An 18,541-nucleotide genomic window follows, 5' to 3' on the forward strand; every position below is an offset into this window, starting at 1 on the left:
ATTTCTTTGACAACATTAGTGGCAAAATGTATTTACATGTGCTATAGAATTACTTGATGGATTTTCTGGATGATGTTCCTTTACAACAAAGAATCAACATGTTCTTCCAATAAGAAGCATCCCTGCATTATTCATTGGTTGTGTGAAATAAACAGTTCCTCAACGGGTGGATAGGACAACAAGGCCCAGTTGAATGGCCTCCCAGCTCACCAGACATCACACCCTTAGATTTTTTTCCTTTGGAGACTGCTGTTTACCACAAACTCCCAAGAAACATTGACAAACTTAGGGAGGCAATAACGAACTTGTTCTTGAAATGCATTAAATAAAAAATAATTTACTCCATGGTGCATGACTTTTGACTCACCCTGTATATTTAATTAAAGAAAGCCAGATTTCTGGTACTGCAATTCATAATAAGCTGTGCATTTTTTGTGGCAGCATACAGGCTCAAACCCACACCCACCTTATTTCAGGGTTCTAACATGTACTCTAACCCTTCAATGTACTCTAAACACTGGACCATGGCTAACCCTATAACAACTGTATTAAAGTGTTTGAAGATGAAAATTGTGATGCAGCACAGAAGAAATAACACATCAGAGAGAGAGATATGTGTGTGCATATATCAATGCTGTTTATACTGTAAACAACATTGATATATGCACAGTATTTCAGATTACTGAGTATATCTGTAATCTCAATACTGTAATTTAATTCCCCTTAAATTCCATTAAGTGGTTTATATTATTGTGCTTTGAGCACTATCTTCATATTTTGATAACAGCAGTAGTAAATATGAAACCATTTTATACTTTAAAAACTGATCTGAGTAATTTTCCTTTCTTTGAAAACTACTAAATTTTTTATATACCGAAATCTAACAAACTCTTTATTAAAGAAATTTTAACGTGTCAAGGAGAGGTACTAGCTTTGCTGTGTGTGTTGGGGGGTGCAGCTGTTGTTGTTATTTGGTTTTTAGGAGCATTAGCAACTAAGGCCATATTGCATTGCTCCGGGGATATGCGGTGGTCATACCCTGACCTTTCCGCCTACTCCGTATTTGGTGGATCACGGGCTCGAACCCCAGTCTAATCAAGAAGCGTGCGCTACACACTGCTGCTCCTGCCCACGGAGGTGCCGGGGATGCAGCATAGAAATCTTCTGTTTACTGATAAAGCAGAAGCAAAAAAACCAAGCTTTTAAAATAAATTTAAAAATGCTAGGTTATCCCATAGCTCTACTTTTGCTAAGAATGTAAAATTACAACTATGATTCGAACTGAAGGTGACAGAAATGGGAGTGTCGAGTTAGCCAATATATTCGATGCAAAGTAACCATAATAACCAATGGTCAACTTTAATTGAAATGTTATTGTATCCACGCTGGTCCTATTTACCAAGAAAACTAAAAATATGAAGATCACTTATCAGTTATAGGTGGTCTAATGCGTTAGTACCTGGCATTTGTGGATTATGAAAAGGCCAACTCCATACAGCATAAGGCAATGTTTCGGGAACTGGAAAGACAACAAGGCATAGATACATCATATATTATGATTTTGAAGAAAATATATGAGCACACTACCTCCTTTATTAGACTAGACAAAGACAGTAGCAAATTTAAAAGTGAGAAAGGAGTTCAACAAGGAGACAATATCTCCGAAGTTGTTTACAGCTGCCCTCGAGGAAGCTTTCAGAAGATTAGACTGGTCTCAGAAAGAAGTCAATGTGAATGGAGAATACCTAAACCATTTATGATTTGCAGATGACACTGTGGCCATAAGCCACAATCCCAAAGAATTAGAGGAAAATCTTAATCAGTTATACTGAGTTAGTAAGGATTTTGGACTAAAGATGAACATGGCTAAAACAAAAGTAATGATGAACAAGTATGCCACAGAAAGGAAAATAATGATTGAAGGAGCAGTAATTGAAAAGGTGGAGTCATATACTTATCTGGGACAAGTCATTGGCTGTAATACAGATAAATGGCTGGAAGTAGTAGTAGTAGTGGTATGTGATGCAAGAAAGCAAGTGTATGAGCTTATGCAGCATCAGCCAAAAAAAAAAAAAAAAAAAAGTCAAGAGAAGAATAAATTGTGGATGGATAGCATTCAGGAGCAATATCCCAATTTGTCTGAAAGTTAAAATAATGAACCAATGTATACTTCCCACCATGACTTATGTAAGTGAAACTTGGACAATCACCAAGAGAATGAAAGAGAAGCTGAGAACGACACAGCGAAGAATGGAACGAATTATATTGGAAATCAGACTGTTAGATAAGAAGAGAAACACATGGATTAGGCAGCAAACTTGAGTAAAGGGCATTCTTATCAAAACTAAAGAACTAAAATGGTATTGGGCAGGACACAGCTCGAAGACATGATGACAGATGGACTAAGAAAATAGCAGAATGGTACCCAAGAGGAACTAGAAGAAAACCTGGAAGACAATGATGGAGATGGATAGATGAAATTCATGAGTTTGTGGGTAGTAAATGGATGGCCATTGCACAAAACAGAAGGAACTGGAAAGTTGCTGGAGAGGCCTTCATCCTGCAGTGGATTGAAAATGGCTGATGATGATGAACGTGTTAGTTTGCAAGTCCAGTTTTGCCATCATTTTGTTACATGGACTGCTTTGTTAATAATTATGTCATTATTTATATTATGATGCAGCACAGAAGAAATCATATATCAGAGAGAGAGAGAGAGTGTGTGTGTCAATGCTGAAATTCATGCTTAGTGAAAATGAAAAAGGATTTGCTGAAATTTGTACTGCAGCAGAAATTGATTCATAAAGAACATTAAACCAATGGCCTTTAAAAAATTAAGTTATCTAGCCTTTACCAAAAATATAAGCATTTCAACATTTTGCAGAAATTGAATTCTTTAAAAACTAATAGTAACAATTTTTAGTCAGTATCTTCTTCTTTGGATTTTTCCATTGTATCAATGGTTATCCTTGACCTAACTTTTATTTATTTATTTAATTATATTTTAATTTTGTTCCTCCACTCGTTTCTGTCCTCCCAGTCTCCATTCTTCAATTTCCTCTTTTCCATAGCCACCCTCTATCCATGTACTTCTAAGTCTTCCTCTCCTTTTCCTTCTAGGGATGTCCATTCCATTGCTTTTTTTAGCTAGTCTCTCTTCCCCCATTCTTATAACATGTCCATACCATTCTAATCTTTTTTGTTCTAGTCTTTCAATGATGTTCATTTGAATACCCATTGCTTTTCTTGTCTTCATTCCTAACTCTTTCTAAATTAGATTTTCAGGCTGATCTCCAAAAATCCATCTCGACAGATCCATATAGTAAGATCCTCTGAAATATTGCATTGTATATTAATCATTTGGTTTTTGAGAGAATATTATTGCTCCATAATATTGGATTCAGCATTCCAAAGACCTTTCTTCCCTCATTAATTCTTGTAATCTCATCTTCTGATGAATCATCCATTTGCACAATAGCTCCTAGATATTTAAACTGTTTCACATTCTTTATCTGTGCTCCATTTACACTCAAAATGTCCCCTGTTGAATTCATATATTCCATCTTATTGAAATTTATTATCACTGATAAAATTAGTGGAAAATTGTATTTTCACTTTATCTAACTGACAATATTTTTTTAACTTCAAGAGATGCCATTTGCTGTATATGGGCATTTTTTTTTATTTTTGCAATGCATGGATAAATAAATCAGCTAGTTACTTAAATTTACTGAATCTCATAAATGGAAATGATGCTGATTTCAATTTTAATTTCAAATATACAGCAGCCATTATTGGATGAACAATTCGTAATGCTATAACAGAAATTTGTAAATCAGAAATACAGGTTAAGTTTCAAGTCTGAAGCCAGAAACATAACTAGAAACTTTAACACGTACTGACAAATACCATAAATGCACCTTTGTTTTCATAAAAATAATTCAGTTATAATATTAATTAATATTTTTGAATTAATTATTATAATATTATTTAAATTTTAAAAACTGTTATTACATTATCCATGAAATGGTACTTTTATAAAAATTGATTTAGATAACTTTTATAATTGTCATTTTTAAAATAAATTATACATTCATTTATTCTAACTCCATTCGGTGTCTAGGTCAGTGTCACTTGCCATACTCTACAGTGTTCTCTCCTGGACCTACTGAATGGGCGCACCGCCCGGTAAATTTAACTAACTGCCTAGCTAAAATTTAAGCAGTTAGTAGTAGTAGTGGCATGTGATGCAAGAAAGCTTATGCAGCATCAGCCAAAAAAAAAAAAAAAAAACGCACCATTCCGTCCAAATGCCTGTCCAGTTCCTCCTTAAATTTATTTAACCTATCAACTTCCACAACGACAGATGAAAGTTTGTTCCAGCAATTACCCACCTGCTGGCTAAAGGCAAATTTCCGCACATCTATTCTACATCTGTCTATTCTTAATTTGAATTTATGCCCCCTTAGGTTCGTAATCTGAACAAGTGGAAGGATCCCATCAGAATTCAGGGTGCTCAATTCTGCGTGCCTAGTCTCCAGCCACTGCAATTTGCAGAACTTAAGCCTCTCTTGGTAAGAGGATCCCTTCATTCCTCTCACCAAAATTGTTGCCCTTCTCTGTACACACTCAAGCAAATCTACACCCTTCCTAAAATGAGGCCTCCAGACCCGTACGCAATACTCAAGGCGTAGCCTGACCATTGCCTTATACAGAGGGACAATCACCTCCTTTTCCCTGGTAGCAAAATTCCCATATATCATTGACAAAACCCAATGATCTGCCCTGGCAGCCTGTCGGCATTGCTCAGAAAACTTCATATCAGACTGCACAATTACTCCCAGGTCTTTTTCATTTTCAACCACCTTAAGTGTAGTACCACACAGTTCGTACGTTTCTCTGGGGTTACTTCTACACATATGCAGTACTTTGAATTTGTCAAGGTTAAACTTCAGTTGCCACTTCTTAGCCCATCTGTCCAAATTTTCTACACTGCAGGGTTCTACAGGGTTGTTAATGACAGTAATGGCACACTGCCATTACTGTCATTAACAACCCTGCCAACCTTTGTATCATCTGCAAACTTCGATCCTAAGCCTCATATACCTTCATCAATATCATTGATAAATATACAAAACAACAGTGGACCCAACACCGAACCCTGTGTGACTCCACTAATAACATTAATCCACGAAGAACAGCACCCATTGATTACCACCCTCTGTCTTCTCCCACTCAACCATCCTTTTATCTATTGTAGCAACTTACCCTTAATACCATTCGGCTCCAATTTGTACAATAGTTTTCCATACACAACAGTGTCAAAAGCTTTCCTGAAATCCAAATATATGATATCAAAATTATTTTTTGCATCCAGTTCCTTTGTAACCACATCATAATATCTTATCAAATTTGTCAGACAAGACTTTCCCTTAACAAACCCATGCTGTGTCTGAATTATTGCTGCAGTCTTGTCTAGATGATCCTGCAATGCATCTTTAACCAGCGACTCCATTATTTTACCCGGAACAGAAGTTAAACTAACTAGTCTGTAATTACTCGTGTCACCCTTCGATCCCCCTTTGTGAATTGGGGATACATTTGCACATCTCCAGTCCGTGGGAACCTCCCCTGAGTCCAAGGACGCTCTATAATTATGGCTAAGGATTTGCTTAGTTGCTTTGTCGCCTCATTTAATATAACTGGATAGATCCCATCAACCCCAGGTGCCTTTCTTATGTTTAACTTCAACAATTTCTCCTCCACTTTGCTCTCAGTTATTACAAAATCATTAAGCACCCTGCTACAATTTGATAACCTTCTGCCATTTTCAAACCTTAATAACTCCTCATGTGTGAATATAGATGCAAAATACTCATTCAGTTTGTTTGCAATCTGAGCAGGATCATCAACAGTCGAGCCGACCGGGCTAGCCGAGTGGGTAAAGTACCTGCCCCGCAACCCAAAGGTCGCGGGTTCGATTCCCGCCTCGGGCTTGGATCAAAGTACTGCAAAAACCTTGGGAGGTGCAATATGGCCACAGAAGCCGATGCGCCAACAACTACCAAATCAAAAAAAAAAAAAAAAAAAAAAATCAATCAACAGTCGAACCATCGATATCAAGTGGACCAATCAGATTCATCCCCTTCTTTTAGAGCTTATATAAGTAAAGAAATCTTTGCTGTTTTCCTTAGCATCCTTTGCCAAAGATTTCTCGTAATCTGCCTTCGCCTGCCTATCCTCCTTTGTGACCTGATTGCAGACTAGCTTATATCTGCCATAGGTTTCTGAGTCGCTATATAATTTATATGCATCCCATGCATTTTTCTTTTCTGTCACAAGTCTCATTAGTTCATTTGATAACCATTTAGGCCTAAACCTTGAACAATACTTCTTAATAGTTATGAAACTTTTAGTAGCTTCCACGATTAATTCCTTGAAAGCTTCCCACTTAGAATTTACCGTTGAAGAAATTCTCGCAGTACAGTATGGTACTGCTCACTGATCTCGATCAATATTAATTCGAACATACTATGCAATAGAGGTCAATGCAACAGGAGCATATAACGTTAAATTATGCAATTAATTTTGCTCTGGATTGCTTAAGTCACATTTATAAATAACAGAAAATTTTATAATATTGCAAAGTATTACACTCCCCCACCCAGCTACTTCATAATACCACCCAGCTGGCAAAAGTTTCTGGAGAGAACACTACTTAGTCTGAAACTAATACCAGAAAATTCAAATACTAACTCTTGTAGGGTAATCTGATTAAAAATTCAAAAGTTATGCAGAACCTTATTTGGCTGAAAGTTTTGGATCCCACATTGTGGTAGATAGTGCAGAAATGCACCTTTTGAATGTGCAAACTGGAGGCAGGTTGCAGATCTGAATGATCCTTCATTGACCCAATTCTGTGATTATTTGAAGGCAACTATATCACAAAGAAAGCATTATTTTGTTAACTGTTTCGACCATCAGCTTCTATATGCAGAATGACTAATACTTGTGAATCATTTCATTCTATACCAATTTGTTCAAGTTTTGATAAGTTTTCAATTGAAAATCTATATAAAAATCAACAGTGTGAAAAGTAAGATGTAAAACTCAAAAACAAGATTTTTTAAAATAAAGTTATGAAATTTAAACATGGAAGTTTATCTGCTTTGCATATTATTATTATTATTAGCCATATAGCGCAAGGAAGCCTAAGGCTTATGCTGCACCAGGCAAAAAAAAAAAAAAAAAATTTCTGAATTACTCTGAGAGACAGAGAGAAGTAGAAGGGAATCACCAAGAAAGAGAAGAATGATGATATCCAGCTCAGGACCCTGGGTGTGCCAAGCCCATACTCACCAGATGTGAGTCCCTGGGGATAAATACAGTACTCCTAAGTTGTAAAATATATTTATATATTTTTTAATCTTTCATGGTTATTTTAGTTGGATTTCTTCTTTTTAATAAATCAATGCATTTCCTATTAGATTTTTATCTAATATTTTACTTACATAATTTTGTGAAATTGTGGTCAACATAATTTTTTTTATAAAAACCCCAAACATGAAAGGTATTAGAACCCATAGTGTTTAGTACTGTGTGTCTGGGATGAAGGTTGAGAAAACAGATGATACTTGTTGACATTAGACTTGAATTTCCACAGTTATTTTTCTAATAATGCATATGAAGAAAGGCTGTTCCAGAAAACATAAGTTGAAGGGATAAATTGAGGAAGAAGAAAAGTTTGTTCTGTGTGTTTAAAACTGGACAGAAAATGGATGCAGCACACATTCAGCCTAGTTTTGAACAGAAAGGTGGAATTATGGATGCTAATTTGGGAGAACAGTGCCCAAGGAAGTATCTACAGAAAAGGACTGCAGCAGGAACAGAATGTCTATGAGACAGACTTTGTAAGAGATGACTCATTAATTAACCTGACAGCCCTCTTTTGAATAGAGTCTATAAGCCTGAGACTGGTTTTGACTGCACCACCCCAAATGTTAGAACAATATTCCACTGTAGGGTAGATTTGGAAGATGTTTAAAGGAAAAGTAATGGCAACAGCAAAAGAGAAAACCTAGTGTTTTAGATGCAGAGGAAGCAATATTCACGATGTGCTTATGCCAAAGGTAGCAGTACACGTTTATAACAATATGCTTTGTCAACTAACTAGTCGAAGGAGATTGTTTATGCATGGGTACTAAACATAAATAATTTTTACTACCCAGGTAGTATGAATGCATCGTTTAATTATATCTCATTGTGAATACCTTCACAGGTGGCTGAGGTATTGCACTGCTTTGAATAAGTAATGCTTCACCAGTGGGGAAGACTAATGTTACTTATTCTCAGCAGACACCACCCAAATGGCACCATTTCGAAGCTTGTTGGCTTACTCATCAGTGAGTGGGCAAGTACCCTGTTGTTGCAATAGTGACAACCCAGTTATGAAGTATAACTCCACAAGGTATTCACAATATGAGATGAAATTAAACGATGCATTCATACTACCTGGGTAGTAGAAATGATGTACGTGCATAAACCATCTCCTTCATACTCTTAGCATTTAGCCAAGAATATATTTTTAAACTAACTAGTTGTTTCTAACCTATGTAATTACTGTAGTTACCCCAGAGTATAAACAGAACAATTATGTGTGCCATGTTTTTGATATTCTGCAGTCAAAGCAATTGTTGCGGCTCACTAATTAACATAAATCAATTCTATTTGCTTTCTTGCCAACTCCACTATCCTGATTAAATATCCCTACTGTTTTCATCCAACTCAATCAGCATCGACAACAAAAACTGAAAACAAGCATTGAGTTCAATTTCGGCATATACCATTCTGATTCAACTGATAAACGGCCGTTATAATATTTTGTTAACGATAGTGTAAAATTTACTTATGATATCTGAAGGGCATTTAATCCAATATTTCAATGCACAAACAATTTTTTAAAAAATGAAAACAATGATTCATCACACCCACACTAAAAATGTAGCAAAGATTACGAGCAATTATCAATTAAACAATTGTAAATACGTTTTCTCATTAAAATTACTCACTTCAACTCACGCATTCATATCAATAACATACTGTGAAAAAATAAAAAAATCCGCTGGAATTTCAGCATAAACAAAATCCAGACCTACCACACCATATATCCCTATGTAGTAGCTCCCATATTTCACACTAGTCCACCACTTGTTAAAAAGGAAAGGTGTGCAACATCGATTTAAAATTGGCATGATTCTTAGAGTTTGGGGTAAGTACGACTTAAAACCTGTTTATATGTATTTCATACACATAATGCCACAGAATTCCTTCGATGGTCACCGTGACTGAATGACTCTTTTTGAGGTGTAATTATATCTTCAAATTTATCTTACACATTTTGGCTTGTTAATAATGCACAGGTTGATAGTATAGCAACCTGCCCAATGACCATGGCAACCAGTGATCCTAAGAAAATACACACTCAACCAACTAAACTCACCATACCGCCATTGTTACGCCTAAAGTATTTTAGAAGTACAGTACTCAAGGTCTCAAGCAAAATAGATTTAAATTTACTACGAGGCTATGCCCACGGCCAAAGAGTTACTTTCCCTTTTTAACCACAAAAAAAAAAAAAAAGAGGGAAACGAAATAAGATAACAGTGCTGGAAGAAATTTGGCTAATGCTAAATTACATTGATAAATAAATACATTTTTAAAAAAGCAGAAAAGCTAGAAAACTAAATTTTGCACAGGCTAGTATATTTATACACCTATTACCAATTTTTCCATTACTGTTTGAGGAAAAAAAAGTTTCTTCATTAACAAACAAACAACCCCATAGCGTAGTTTTTTTGAACCAATACAACTAAGATCATGAGGTTTTTGTATATACACACTGAGTGATCACTGAATTATGACCGCCTACCTAATACTTCCTAGGTCTTCCTTTGGCCCTTAGCACAGTAGCAATCCGATGTGGCATTGATTCAACAAGATATCGGAAGCGTTCGGGAGGTATGCCCAACCAAGCTGTATGTAATGCCGCCAGCAATGCAGGTATAGTGGTGTTTGGTGTATCCAGACGCCTGATATGCCTTTCCATAGTGTCCCACAAGCGTAGCTACCATGTAGGCAGGCAAGGCAATTGCCTCCGGGACGGAAAAAGGGTAGGTACGCTACTGGCTCTATGGGATTGATATCGTTGGAGTTCGGAGGCCAATCGATATGCTGGAAGTCAGAACTTGGTTTCTCAAACCATTCCTGCACAACAAGTGCCTGATGGCTCGGCGCATTGTAATCTTGGAAGACACCATCGCCATTCGGAAAAAAGTGTAACAAAGCGGGGTGTACACAGTCAGTAAGAAGTTGACGATAGCGGAGACCAGTGATACGTTGTTCCACATGCACCAGGAGGGTTAGGTTCCTGCTAGTGAAACATGCCCCACACTATAAAACCGCCTCCAACGGCCTGCACTTTTGATACCACGCATGATGGATCAAGAACCTCATGTTGTTGACGCTAAATCCGTACACGAACATCCACAGTGATCGTGTATGTTATAAATAACGTGACTCATCCGACCAGCACACCTTCTTCCAGTCTTCTAACGTCCAACTTGCATGCTCTTTGTACCAGATGAGTCTTTTACGCCGATGAACCTTGGTTAGGAGAGGATTCCGAAGGGATCGTCTTGCTGGTATAGCCCATATGTGCGAGCGTGCGACGCATGGTCATGGCAGATATTGTTCCTGGTTGGCCCATGTTGTATTGGGTAGTCAACTCTTGAACAGTGCTGCACCTGTTCCAATCATCGGATCTGGCGCTTACCGCTAACTTCAACCTTTTGGTGACCATTTCAGTTTTGCCGTCGGGTCGTTGTTTGACCATTACGATGCCAGTCCTGGTACACTTTAACTACGGCTGCTCTCGAACACCCCACCAGTTCAGGCGTTTGTGAAATCGAGACACCAGCTTGTCAAACACCCACAATCAAAGTTCGATAAATCCTTCCCTTTACCCATCACGCTCGGAATTTTACTACCTACTGAACCACACACCGTATCTATGCTACGTAGGTCGACTAACTCCGCACTCTCGTACCTCACGTGGTCAACGGGTCGCATTCCGTTTCCATAGGGGTGGTCATAATTCAGTGATCACTGAATTTTGACCACCAAATCCGTTATAGACTATGCCGCATAGCTCGCAATATAAAAAGTCGAACAGCTTTGCACGCTAGAAGAGTGGTAATTTGCATTCAGTTGTGCAAGACAGTGATAAAGTAGCAGTTATGGGACATAGTAAAGATATCACGAAGTTTCAAAAGAGCATGATTGTGGGAGCTCGTGCGCCGCGCTCTTCCATATCGGAAACGCCACGTCTTGTCGGTTACGCACTGCTCACTGTGGTTGAGATGTACAATGAACGATGTCGAACGGGTCAAACCACCTCCAACCGACAGAATAGTAAAGGCTTATGCAAGGTGATGTTCGTGGTGAGCAAAGGGTGCAGTGCGTTATACAGGCTAAAGGACAGGTCACCGTGCGACAGTTGTTATCACAATACAACATGGGGAAGGCTAGAACAATGTCCCAAATGACGATGTGCCGCCAGGTTTGTGTTTGTGGCGCCTGAGGCAAAATCTTGTAACGGCGCCTAATTAAAGCCGCCTGGATCTATTATTCCACAATCTCCCACACCTTGGTCTGACCAATGAACACCACAGCTTCCCTTCTGATCGCTCTCCCTTCACGTTTGAGTTCAACGTTACTAAAAACGTTACTATATTCCATCAAATACTTAAACCCAGAGATCATCCTTGCACGTCTCACAGAAATAAACTGGAAGGATCTACAGCAAGAATCAATAGACATTGCTATATCTAGCCTGGCTAACCAGGCAGTTGAAACTGCCACCCAAGGAGCTGCCAAGCAATTAAAATTCTCTGATAGATCCAACACATGGTCAAATGCTGAAGTCAGAGAAGCATTCAAGAGGAAACAAAAAGCTTTCAGAATAAGGAAAAAGTATCATGACTCAACTAACTACTACATGTACAAAAAAGAGCGGGCAGCCTTCCTTAAATGTAAACGAAAAGCAATCAGGCAGCTGGTACTCAACAGAATAAACCACTCAAAACATATTACATCCAAATGCAACAAGGATTTCCATATGAATGAGAAGGTATTTCAGGAATGTCTTTGACAATATCTTTGACTTTCAACGAGGTGCCATCAGACCCAAAAACTCCAAACATAGGCGATTTCGTCATGCACTCCAGACAGTTCCTTTCAACTATAACTCTAACAAAACAGCACCTTATAAATACCATCAATAGACTTTTCAATAAATGTACAATTGGTTCTTACAGCTTCCCTCTATTCATGATTAAAGTGTGTACTGCCTTTATTGTGGAGCCCCTTCCCTTCTAGCAATCTTTGGTCGCATATTGAATTCCGGATCAATGTGAAATCACTACATGGTATAACCCATATCCAAAAGAAGAAACCCTACGGAACCTAAGGGCTTCAGTGGCCACTCTCTATTAAAAGTGTTTGAGAAAAACTATCTTATCAGCACTGATCGACCAATGCTTCTCTCATAGACCTAAACATCTGCATACTGTGATTCCCAAAAGATCTTCATATACAAACCTACTGGACTCCCTATTTAAAATTCAAACTGCTCTCAATAGTAAATCTCAACTGGACGTCATCTTCCTTGATATTTCCTCTGCTTATGATAAGCTCGCTATTCCCGCTCTCATCTACATTCTAGGGGCACACTTCAGTATTACAGGAAGCCTGTTAAAAACTATTAACATCATCCTTACACCAAGACAACTATTATTTTTAGTCCACCCGAATAATTAAATTCATCTGCCGTGCTGTGTCTTATGGGTGTTACTTGCATGTGTTATATGGTCGATTTGTCAGATTTTGGACGAAAAACCCTAGTTTCTGGGAGGCAAACCTTGCTATCTATGCCTGAGACGAACTAACTCAGCCACGGAGTAAAAAAAGCCCATTAAAGTTCCTCGCGTCATTGACTGGATTCGAACACGGGCCTTTTCCAGCGGGGGTGGGAAGAACGGTGACGCTACCACTGTGCTATTCGCGCAGATACACCAAGACAACTCATCATGAGCTATAAATCCTTTCAACAGGAGTGCATTACAACGCGAGGAGTACCGCAGGGAGGTATTTTGTCCGGTCTACCGTTCGCCGCTGCCCTTGAACCTTTCCTCGCAAGGTACACTGATTTCTCATCATATGCAGACGACCTCAAATTACACCTAACATCTAAAGACGCTGAAAAAACTCACCTCATAAATCAGCAAGTCTCCGCCCTGATCGACAGCCTTGTAGCCTATTTTGAGCAAATAGGTTTGGAACTAAACCCATTTAAATCAGCTCAAATTACCTTTACAAAAAAGAGAATCAAAAATGATATCACAACGGATCGGAGATAAGGAAAGTGACTTCTCACACTAAAGTCGGCATGACTTGGGACGCGGGCCTCACTTTTCAGAGCAATTTTTCGACCATGAAATCGAAGACTTTCTCGGCGATGTGGGAAATTCGACAAGAGCTGACGGGGTTACTCAACGTCGATGTAATTGACGGATAAGTTCAGAGGTGGCTACAACCTATCGTACTATATGCGTCACCAATCTGTTCTTCTGCCCAGACGTCGTATATAAACAGATTCCTGGCAGTCGAGTACTGAGCAGACTATGCCGCATAGCTCGCAGTATAAAAAGATGGATGAACAGGGTCACGGGCAAAACATTCTCCATCTCCAGCGCTGTTTTGTATACTAATTTAAATATCACTCGCTGGAGAGTTCACATGGAATCGAGGAAAATTCTTCTTCTTTCTCAAATGCCTACCGGTGTGATTGACGCCCCCAGTCTTCGAGGACTTATCTCTACTCCACGTACCGGACGCAGTGATGACACCCCCTACTTACCGTTACATTCTATACTGTCCAACCTGTGCTGTCTGAAGAATTTCTTCCCAAACAACGCAGTCAAACTTTTCAATTCAATGGCAACAGACCCTGAGAAATACTTCAAAAGCAAGCAGCGCAGAGTAGCAGTAGTAGAAGTGCCATGTGATGCAAGAAAGCAAGTGTATCAGCTTATGCAGCATCAGCCAAAAAAAAAAAAAAAAAAAAAAAAAAAACACACCATTCCCTCCAAATGCCTGTCCAGTTCCTCCTCAAATTTATTCAACCTATCAACTTCCACAACGACAGATGGAAGTTTGTTCCAGTAATTAATCACCCGCTGGCTAAAGGCAAATTTCCGCACATCTGTCTTTTCTCAATTTGAATTTATGCCCCATTAGGTTGGTAATTGGAACAAGTGGAAGGATCCCATCAGAATTCAGCGTGCTGAACTCATTAAAGGCCTTATACACCTCAATCAGATCACCACGCAGGTGCCTAGTCTCCAGCCGCTCCAATCTGCAGAATTTAAGCCTCTCTTGGTAAGAGGATCCATTCATTCCCCTCACCAATCTTGTTGACCTTCTCTGTACACGCTCAAGCAAATCTACATCCTTCCTAAAATGAGGCCTCCAGACCTGTACGCAGTACTCAAGGCGTGGCCTGACCATTGCCTTATACAGAGGGACAATCCCCTCCTTTTCCCTGTTAGCAAAATTCCTATATATCATTGACAAAACCCCATGACCTGCCCTGGCAGCCTGTCTGCATTGCTCAGAAAACTTCATATCTGACTGCACAATTACTCCCAGGTCTTTATCATTTTCTACCACCTTAAGTGTAGTACCTCACAGTGGTACGTTTCTCTCGGGTTACTTCTACCCATATGCAGTACTTTGCATTTGTCAAGGTTAAACTTCAGTTTCCAGTTCTTAGCCCATGCCCAAATTATCTAGATCCTGTTGCAGTAGCACACTGCCATTACTGTCATTAACAACCCTACCAACCTTTGTATCATCTGCAAACTTCGACACTAAACCTGATATACCTTCATCAATATCATTGATAAATATACAAAACAACAGTGGACCCAACACCGAACCCTGTGGAACTCCACTAATAACATTAGTCCACAAAGAGCAGCACCCATTGATTATCACCCTCTGTTTTCTCCCACTTAATCATTCTTTTATCCATTGGAGCAATTTACCCTTAATATCATTCGGCTCCAATTTGTACAATAGCCTTCCATGTGCAACAGTCTCAAAAGCTTTCCTGAAATCCAAATATATGATATCGAAATTATTTTTTGCACCACTTCCTTTGTAACCACATCATAATAACCAATCAAATTTGTCAGACAAGAATTTCCCATAACAAACCCATGCTGTGTCTGAATTATTGCTGCAGTCTTGTCTAAATGATCCTTGCATGCATCTTTAACCAGTGACTCCATTATTTTACTCCGAACAGAAGTTAAACTAACTGGTCTATAATTATTCGTGTCACCCTTCGATCCCCCTTTGTGAATTGGGGATACATTTGCACATCTCCAGTCCGTGGGAACCTCCCCTAAGTCCAAGGATACTCTCATAATTATGGCTAAGGTGGGTTTGCTTAGTTGCTTTGCCGCCTCCTTTAATATAATTGGATAGATCCCATCTACCCCAGGTGCTTTTCTTATGTTTAACTTCAACAATTTCTCCTCTACTTTGCTGTCAGTTATTACAAAATCATTAAGTATCCTGTTACAATTTGATAACCTTCTGCCATTTTCAAACCTTAACAATTCCTCATAATGTGAATGTAGATGCAAAATACTCATTCAGTTTGTTTGCTATTTGATCAGGATCCTCATAATGTGAATGTAGATGCAAAATACTCATTCAGTTTGTTTGCTATTTGAGCAGGATCCTCAACAGTCGAACCATCGATGTCAAGTGGACCAATCAGATTCATCCCCTTCCTTTTAGAGTTTATATAAGTAAAGAAATCCTTGCTGTTTTTCTTAGCATCGTTTGCAAAGGATTTCTCGTAATCTGCCTAACCTTCCTTTGTGACCTGATTACAGACTAGCTTATATCTGCCATAGGCTTCTGAGTCGCTTGATAATTTATATGCATCCCATGCATTTTTCTTCTCTGTCACGAGTCTCATTAGTTCATTTGATAACCATTTAGGCCTAAACCTTGAACAAGATTTTTTAATAGGTATGAAACTTTTAGTAGCATCCACGATTAATTCCTTCAATGCTTCCGACTTAGATTTTACTGTTGGTAACATCGTCAGTTGATCCCACTGTACAGAATTTAAAAACTGTCTGAGACCACTGTACTTACCTTTACGGAAGCAAAAACCCTTTCGTTTACCTCTGATGGTAATTAAATCTTTAAGTAAATCCCACATCAGTACACTGTGATCACGATCACCTAATGGTTCCTTTATCTGCAAATTTTTAATACACGAATGATCACTGCTGATAACCAGATGAAGAGTGTTACTCTCGCTTGTTGCCTCTCAAACATGCTGCTGCTGCAGAAAACAATCATCCAATAAATCCACAAAAGTCTGACTAGTATGTCAGTGACCAACCCACAAGTTCCAGTCAATATCTGGGAAGTTAAAATCCCCCATTATAAGACATTTGATTTACTAGCCTACTCTATTTCTTTGTACAATTGTTCATTGTACTCATTCGAGTCATTAGGCCTATAACACACTCCTACTCTTATTTTTTCTTTCGCAGTGCTTATGTCACACCAAACTGACTCAACAGTGCACTGTTCATCTATATCAACTGGGTGCACTTCTTTTGATTTTATGTTTTTCTTAATTAATAGCATAACACCTCCTCCATTCCTATCCTGTCTATCCTTTCTGTACAAATTGTACTCCCCTGCCTTTGATGTCTTGACCAACACTTCAAATTCATCAAATTTGTTTACTATACTTCTAGCATTGGCATACATGCACCTATTCCTATTCCTAGTAACCCTAACACATCCCATATACCCACCTATTTCATGATGACTGCCATCCATACCTGAAACCCCCAACACCCCTCGTTCCAGGTCGCTACTTATTCTAATAGAAGTTGTGCAAGAATCACCTTCACCTCTGCCTGTGGCTACGCTTAAACTATTAGTCCTTGTATCCCCCCAAGCTAGTAGTTTTCCGACCCACCTAACACTGCCTCGATAGCATCAGCAAATATTCTTGCACCCTTTATATTTAAGTGTATCCCATCCCTGTAGAAGCAGTCTCTCCTGTTAACAAGTACAGACCAGGCTGAAAAAATTCTACCCCTTGAGCCTTGCACAATCTTTCCAGGGCCGAATTGATCGACAAGGCTCTCATCATATATTTCCTCCTATCGTGTTTGGGCAGAATTGCAGACACTTTCAAATTCAACCCTAATTCACGGCTTTTGTTCAACAGTGACCTGTACTTGTTAAGTAATTCTGCCGATTTCCAACTCTTAATATCATTAGTGCCAACGTGTACAACTATATCACCTTTTGTGCCCTTAAAAGATGATATCCGCTCCTCAAAGTCATCAACCTTTGCCCCTGGCAGATATACCCTGGTCCTGTTCCACCTATCCTTTTCAATAATTGCATTTTGTAAATAATATTCTAGATATACGCACTTGTGCAAATATTGTAAATATACCCACTTGTATAAATATTGTAAATAATTGTAATTCTTGCATTTTTGCACACCCTTCTAGCCGGTATATAAAGGGTGAAGGCAAACACTTGCTACATTAATAAACGGATTTAAGAAATAAATAAATAATTGATATCCTATTTTAACACACATATATATGCAGTAGCGTATCTAGCTGCGCCTATTTTAGGCAGCATCTGTGGCAAATACCTCGCTTGCGCAACCTTAGCGCCGGAACCTATATATAAGAGTTTGCGGCGCAGCGCCGCAAACTCATACATATAGGTTTCCACGGTAGATGACTCAAGAGACGAACCCTCTTCTCGCTGTGGGTCATCGTCGAATGGCGAATGCTGTGGTGTCACCGACACATTTGTTGGACTCCAGGGGGCTGAAAACGAGTGTTTTCAGCCCCCTGGAGTCCAACCAATCTGAACAAAAATTCAACCAATCTGGAGTCCAACCAATCTGAACAAAAACTGGATCTTCCAAGATGGAAGATCCTGTTTCTCTCTGGGAACTAGCAGGCTCATGCTAATGCACCATGTGATCTAGTCCACACTGTGCACAAGTAGTTTGAGGAACACAGTGAAGATGTCTTCCATCTTGATTGGACTCCAAATTTGCCTGACCTCCATCCGATTGAACACCTGCAGGTTTTGGAAAAGAAAATGAGGCGTACGGACAAGCAACTCTCATCAATTTCAACGCTGTGGAAAGTCTTGCAGGCACCATGACTGCGGATTGCTTTCCAGGCTGCTTTCCTTCTTACATTTTCCAATAGAAGCAATGCAAGAATCATCTCTACCTCTTCCTGTGGCTCTAGTTAATCCATTAGTCTGTGTATCCTCCAAAAGACAACTAGTTTTCTGACCCACCTATCATTGTCTCAATAGCATGAGCAAATATTCTTGCACC

The 18,541-nt window shown here is 38.9% G+C and overlaps 1 protein-coding gene across 1 annotated transcript in view; it reads right to left on the reverse strand.

The window, feature by feature from the left end:
- LOC150088029 (uncharacterized) overlaps positions 1 to 9,534 on the reverse strand; it is a 46,200-nt gene extending 36,666 nt beyond the window's left edge. Inside the window, exon 1 of the mRNA XM_090370543.1 lies at positions 9,156 to 9,534. Within this exon, the coding sequence (XP_090226669.1) occupies positions 9,156 to 9,251 (96 nt within the window). The 5' untranslated portion in view covers positions 9,252 to 9,534. The remainder of the gene's footprint in view (positions 1 to 9,155) is intronic.
- Between the last annotated feature and the right edge of the window lie 9,007 nt (positions 9,535 to 18,541).

The sequence above is a fragment of the Mastigoproctus giganteus genome, chromosome 3 (genome assembly GCF_048544385.1).
Source record: "Mastigoproctus giganteus isolate SK-2022 chromosome 3, ASM4854438v1, whole genome shotgun sequence".
NCBI lineage: Eukaryota > Metazoa > Arthropoda > Arachnida > Uropygi > Thelyphonidae > Mastigoproctus > Mastigoproctus giganteus.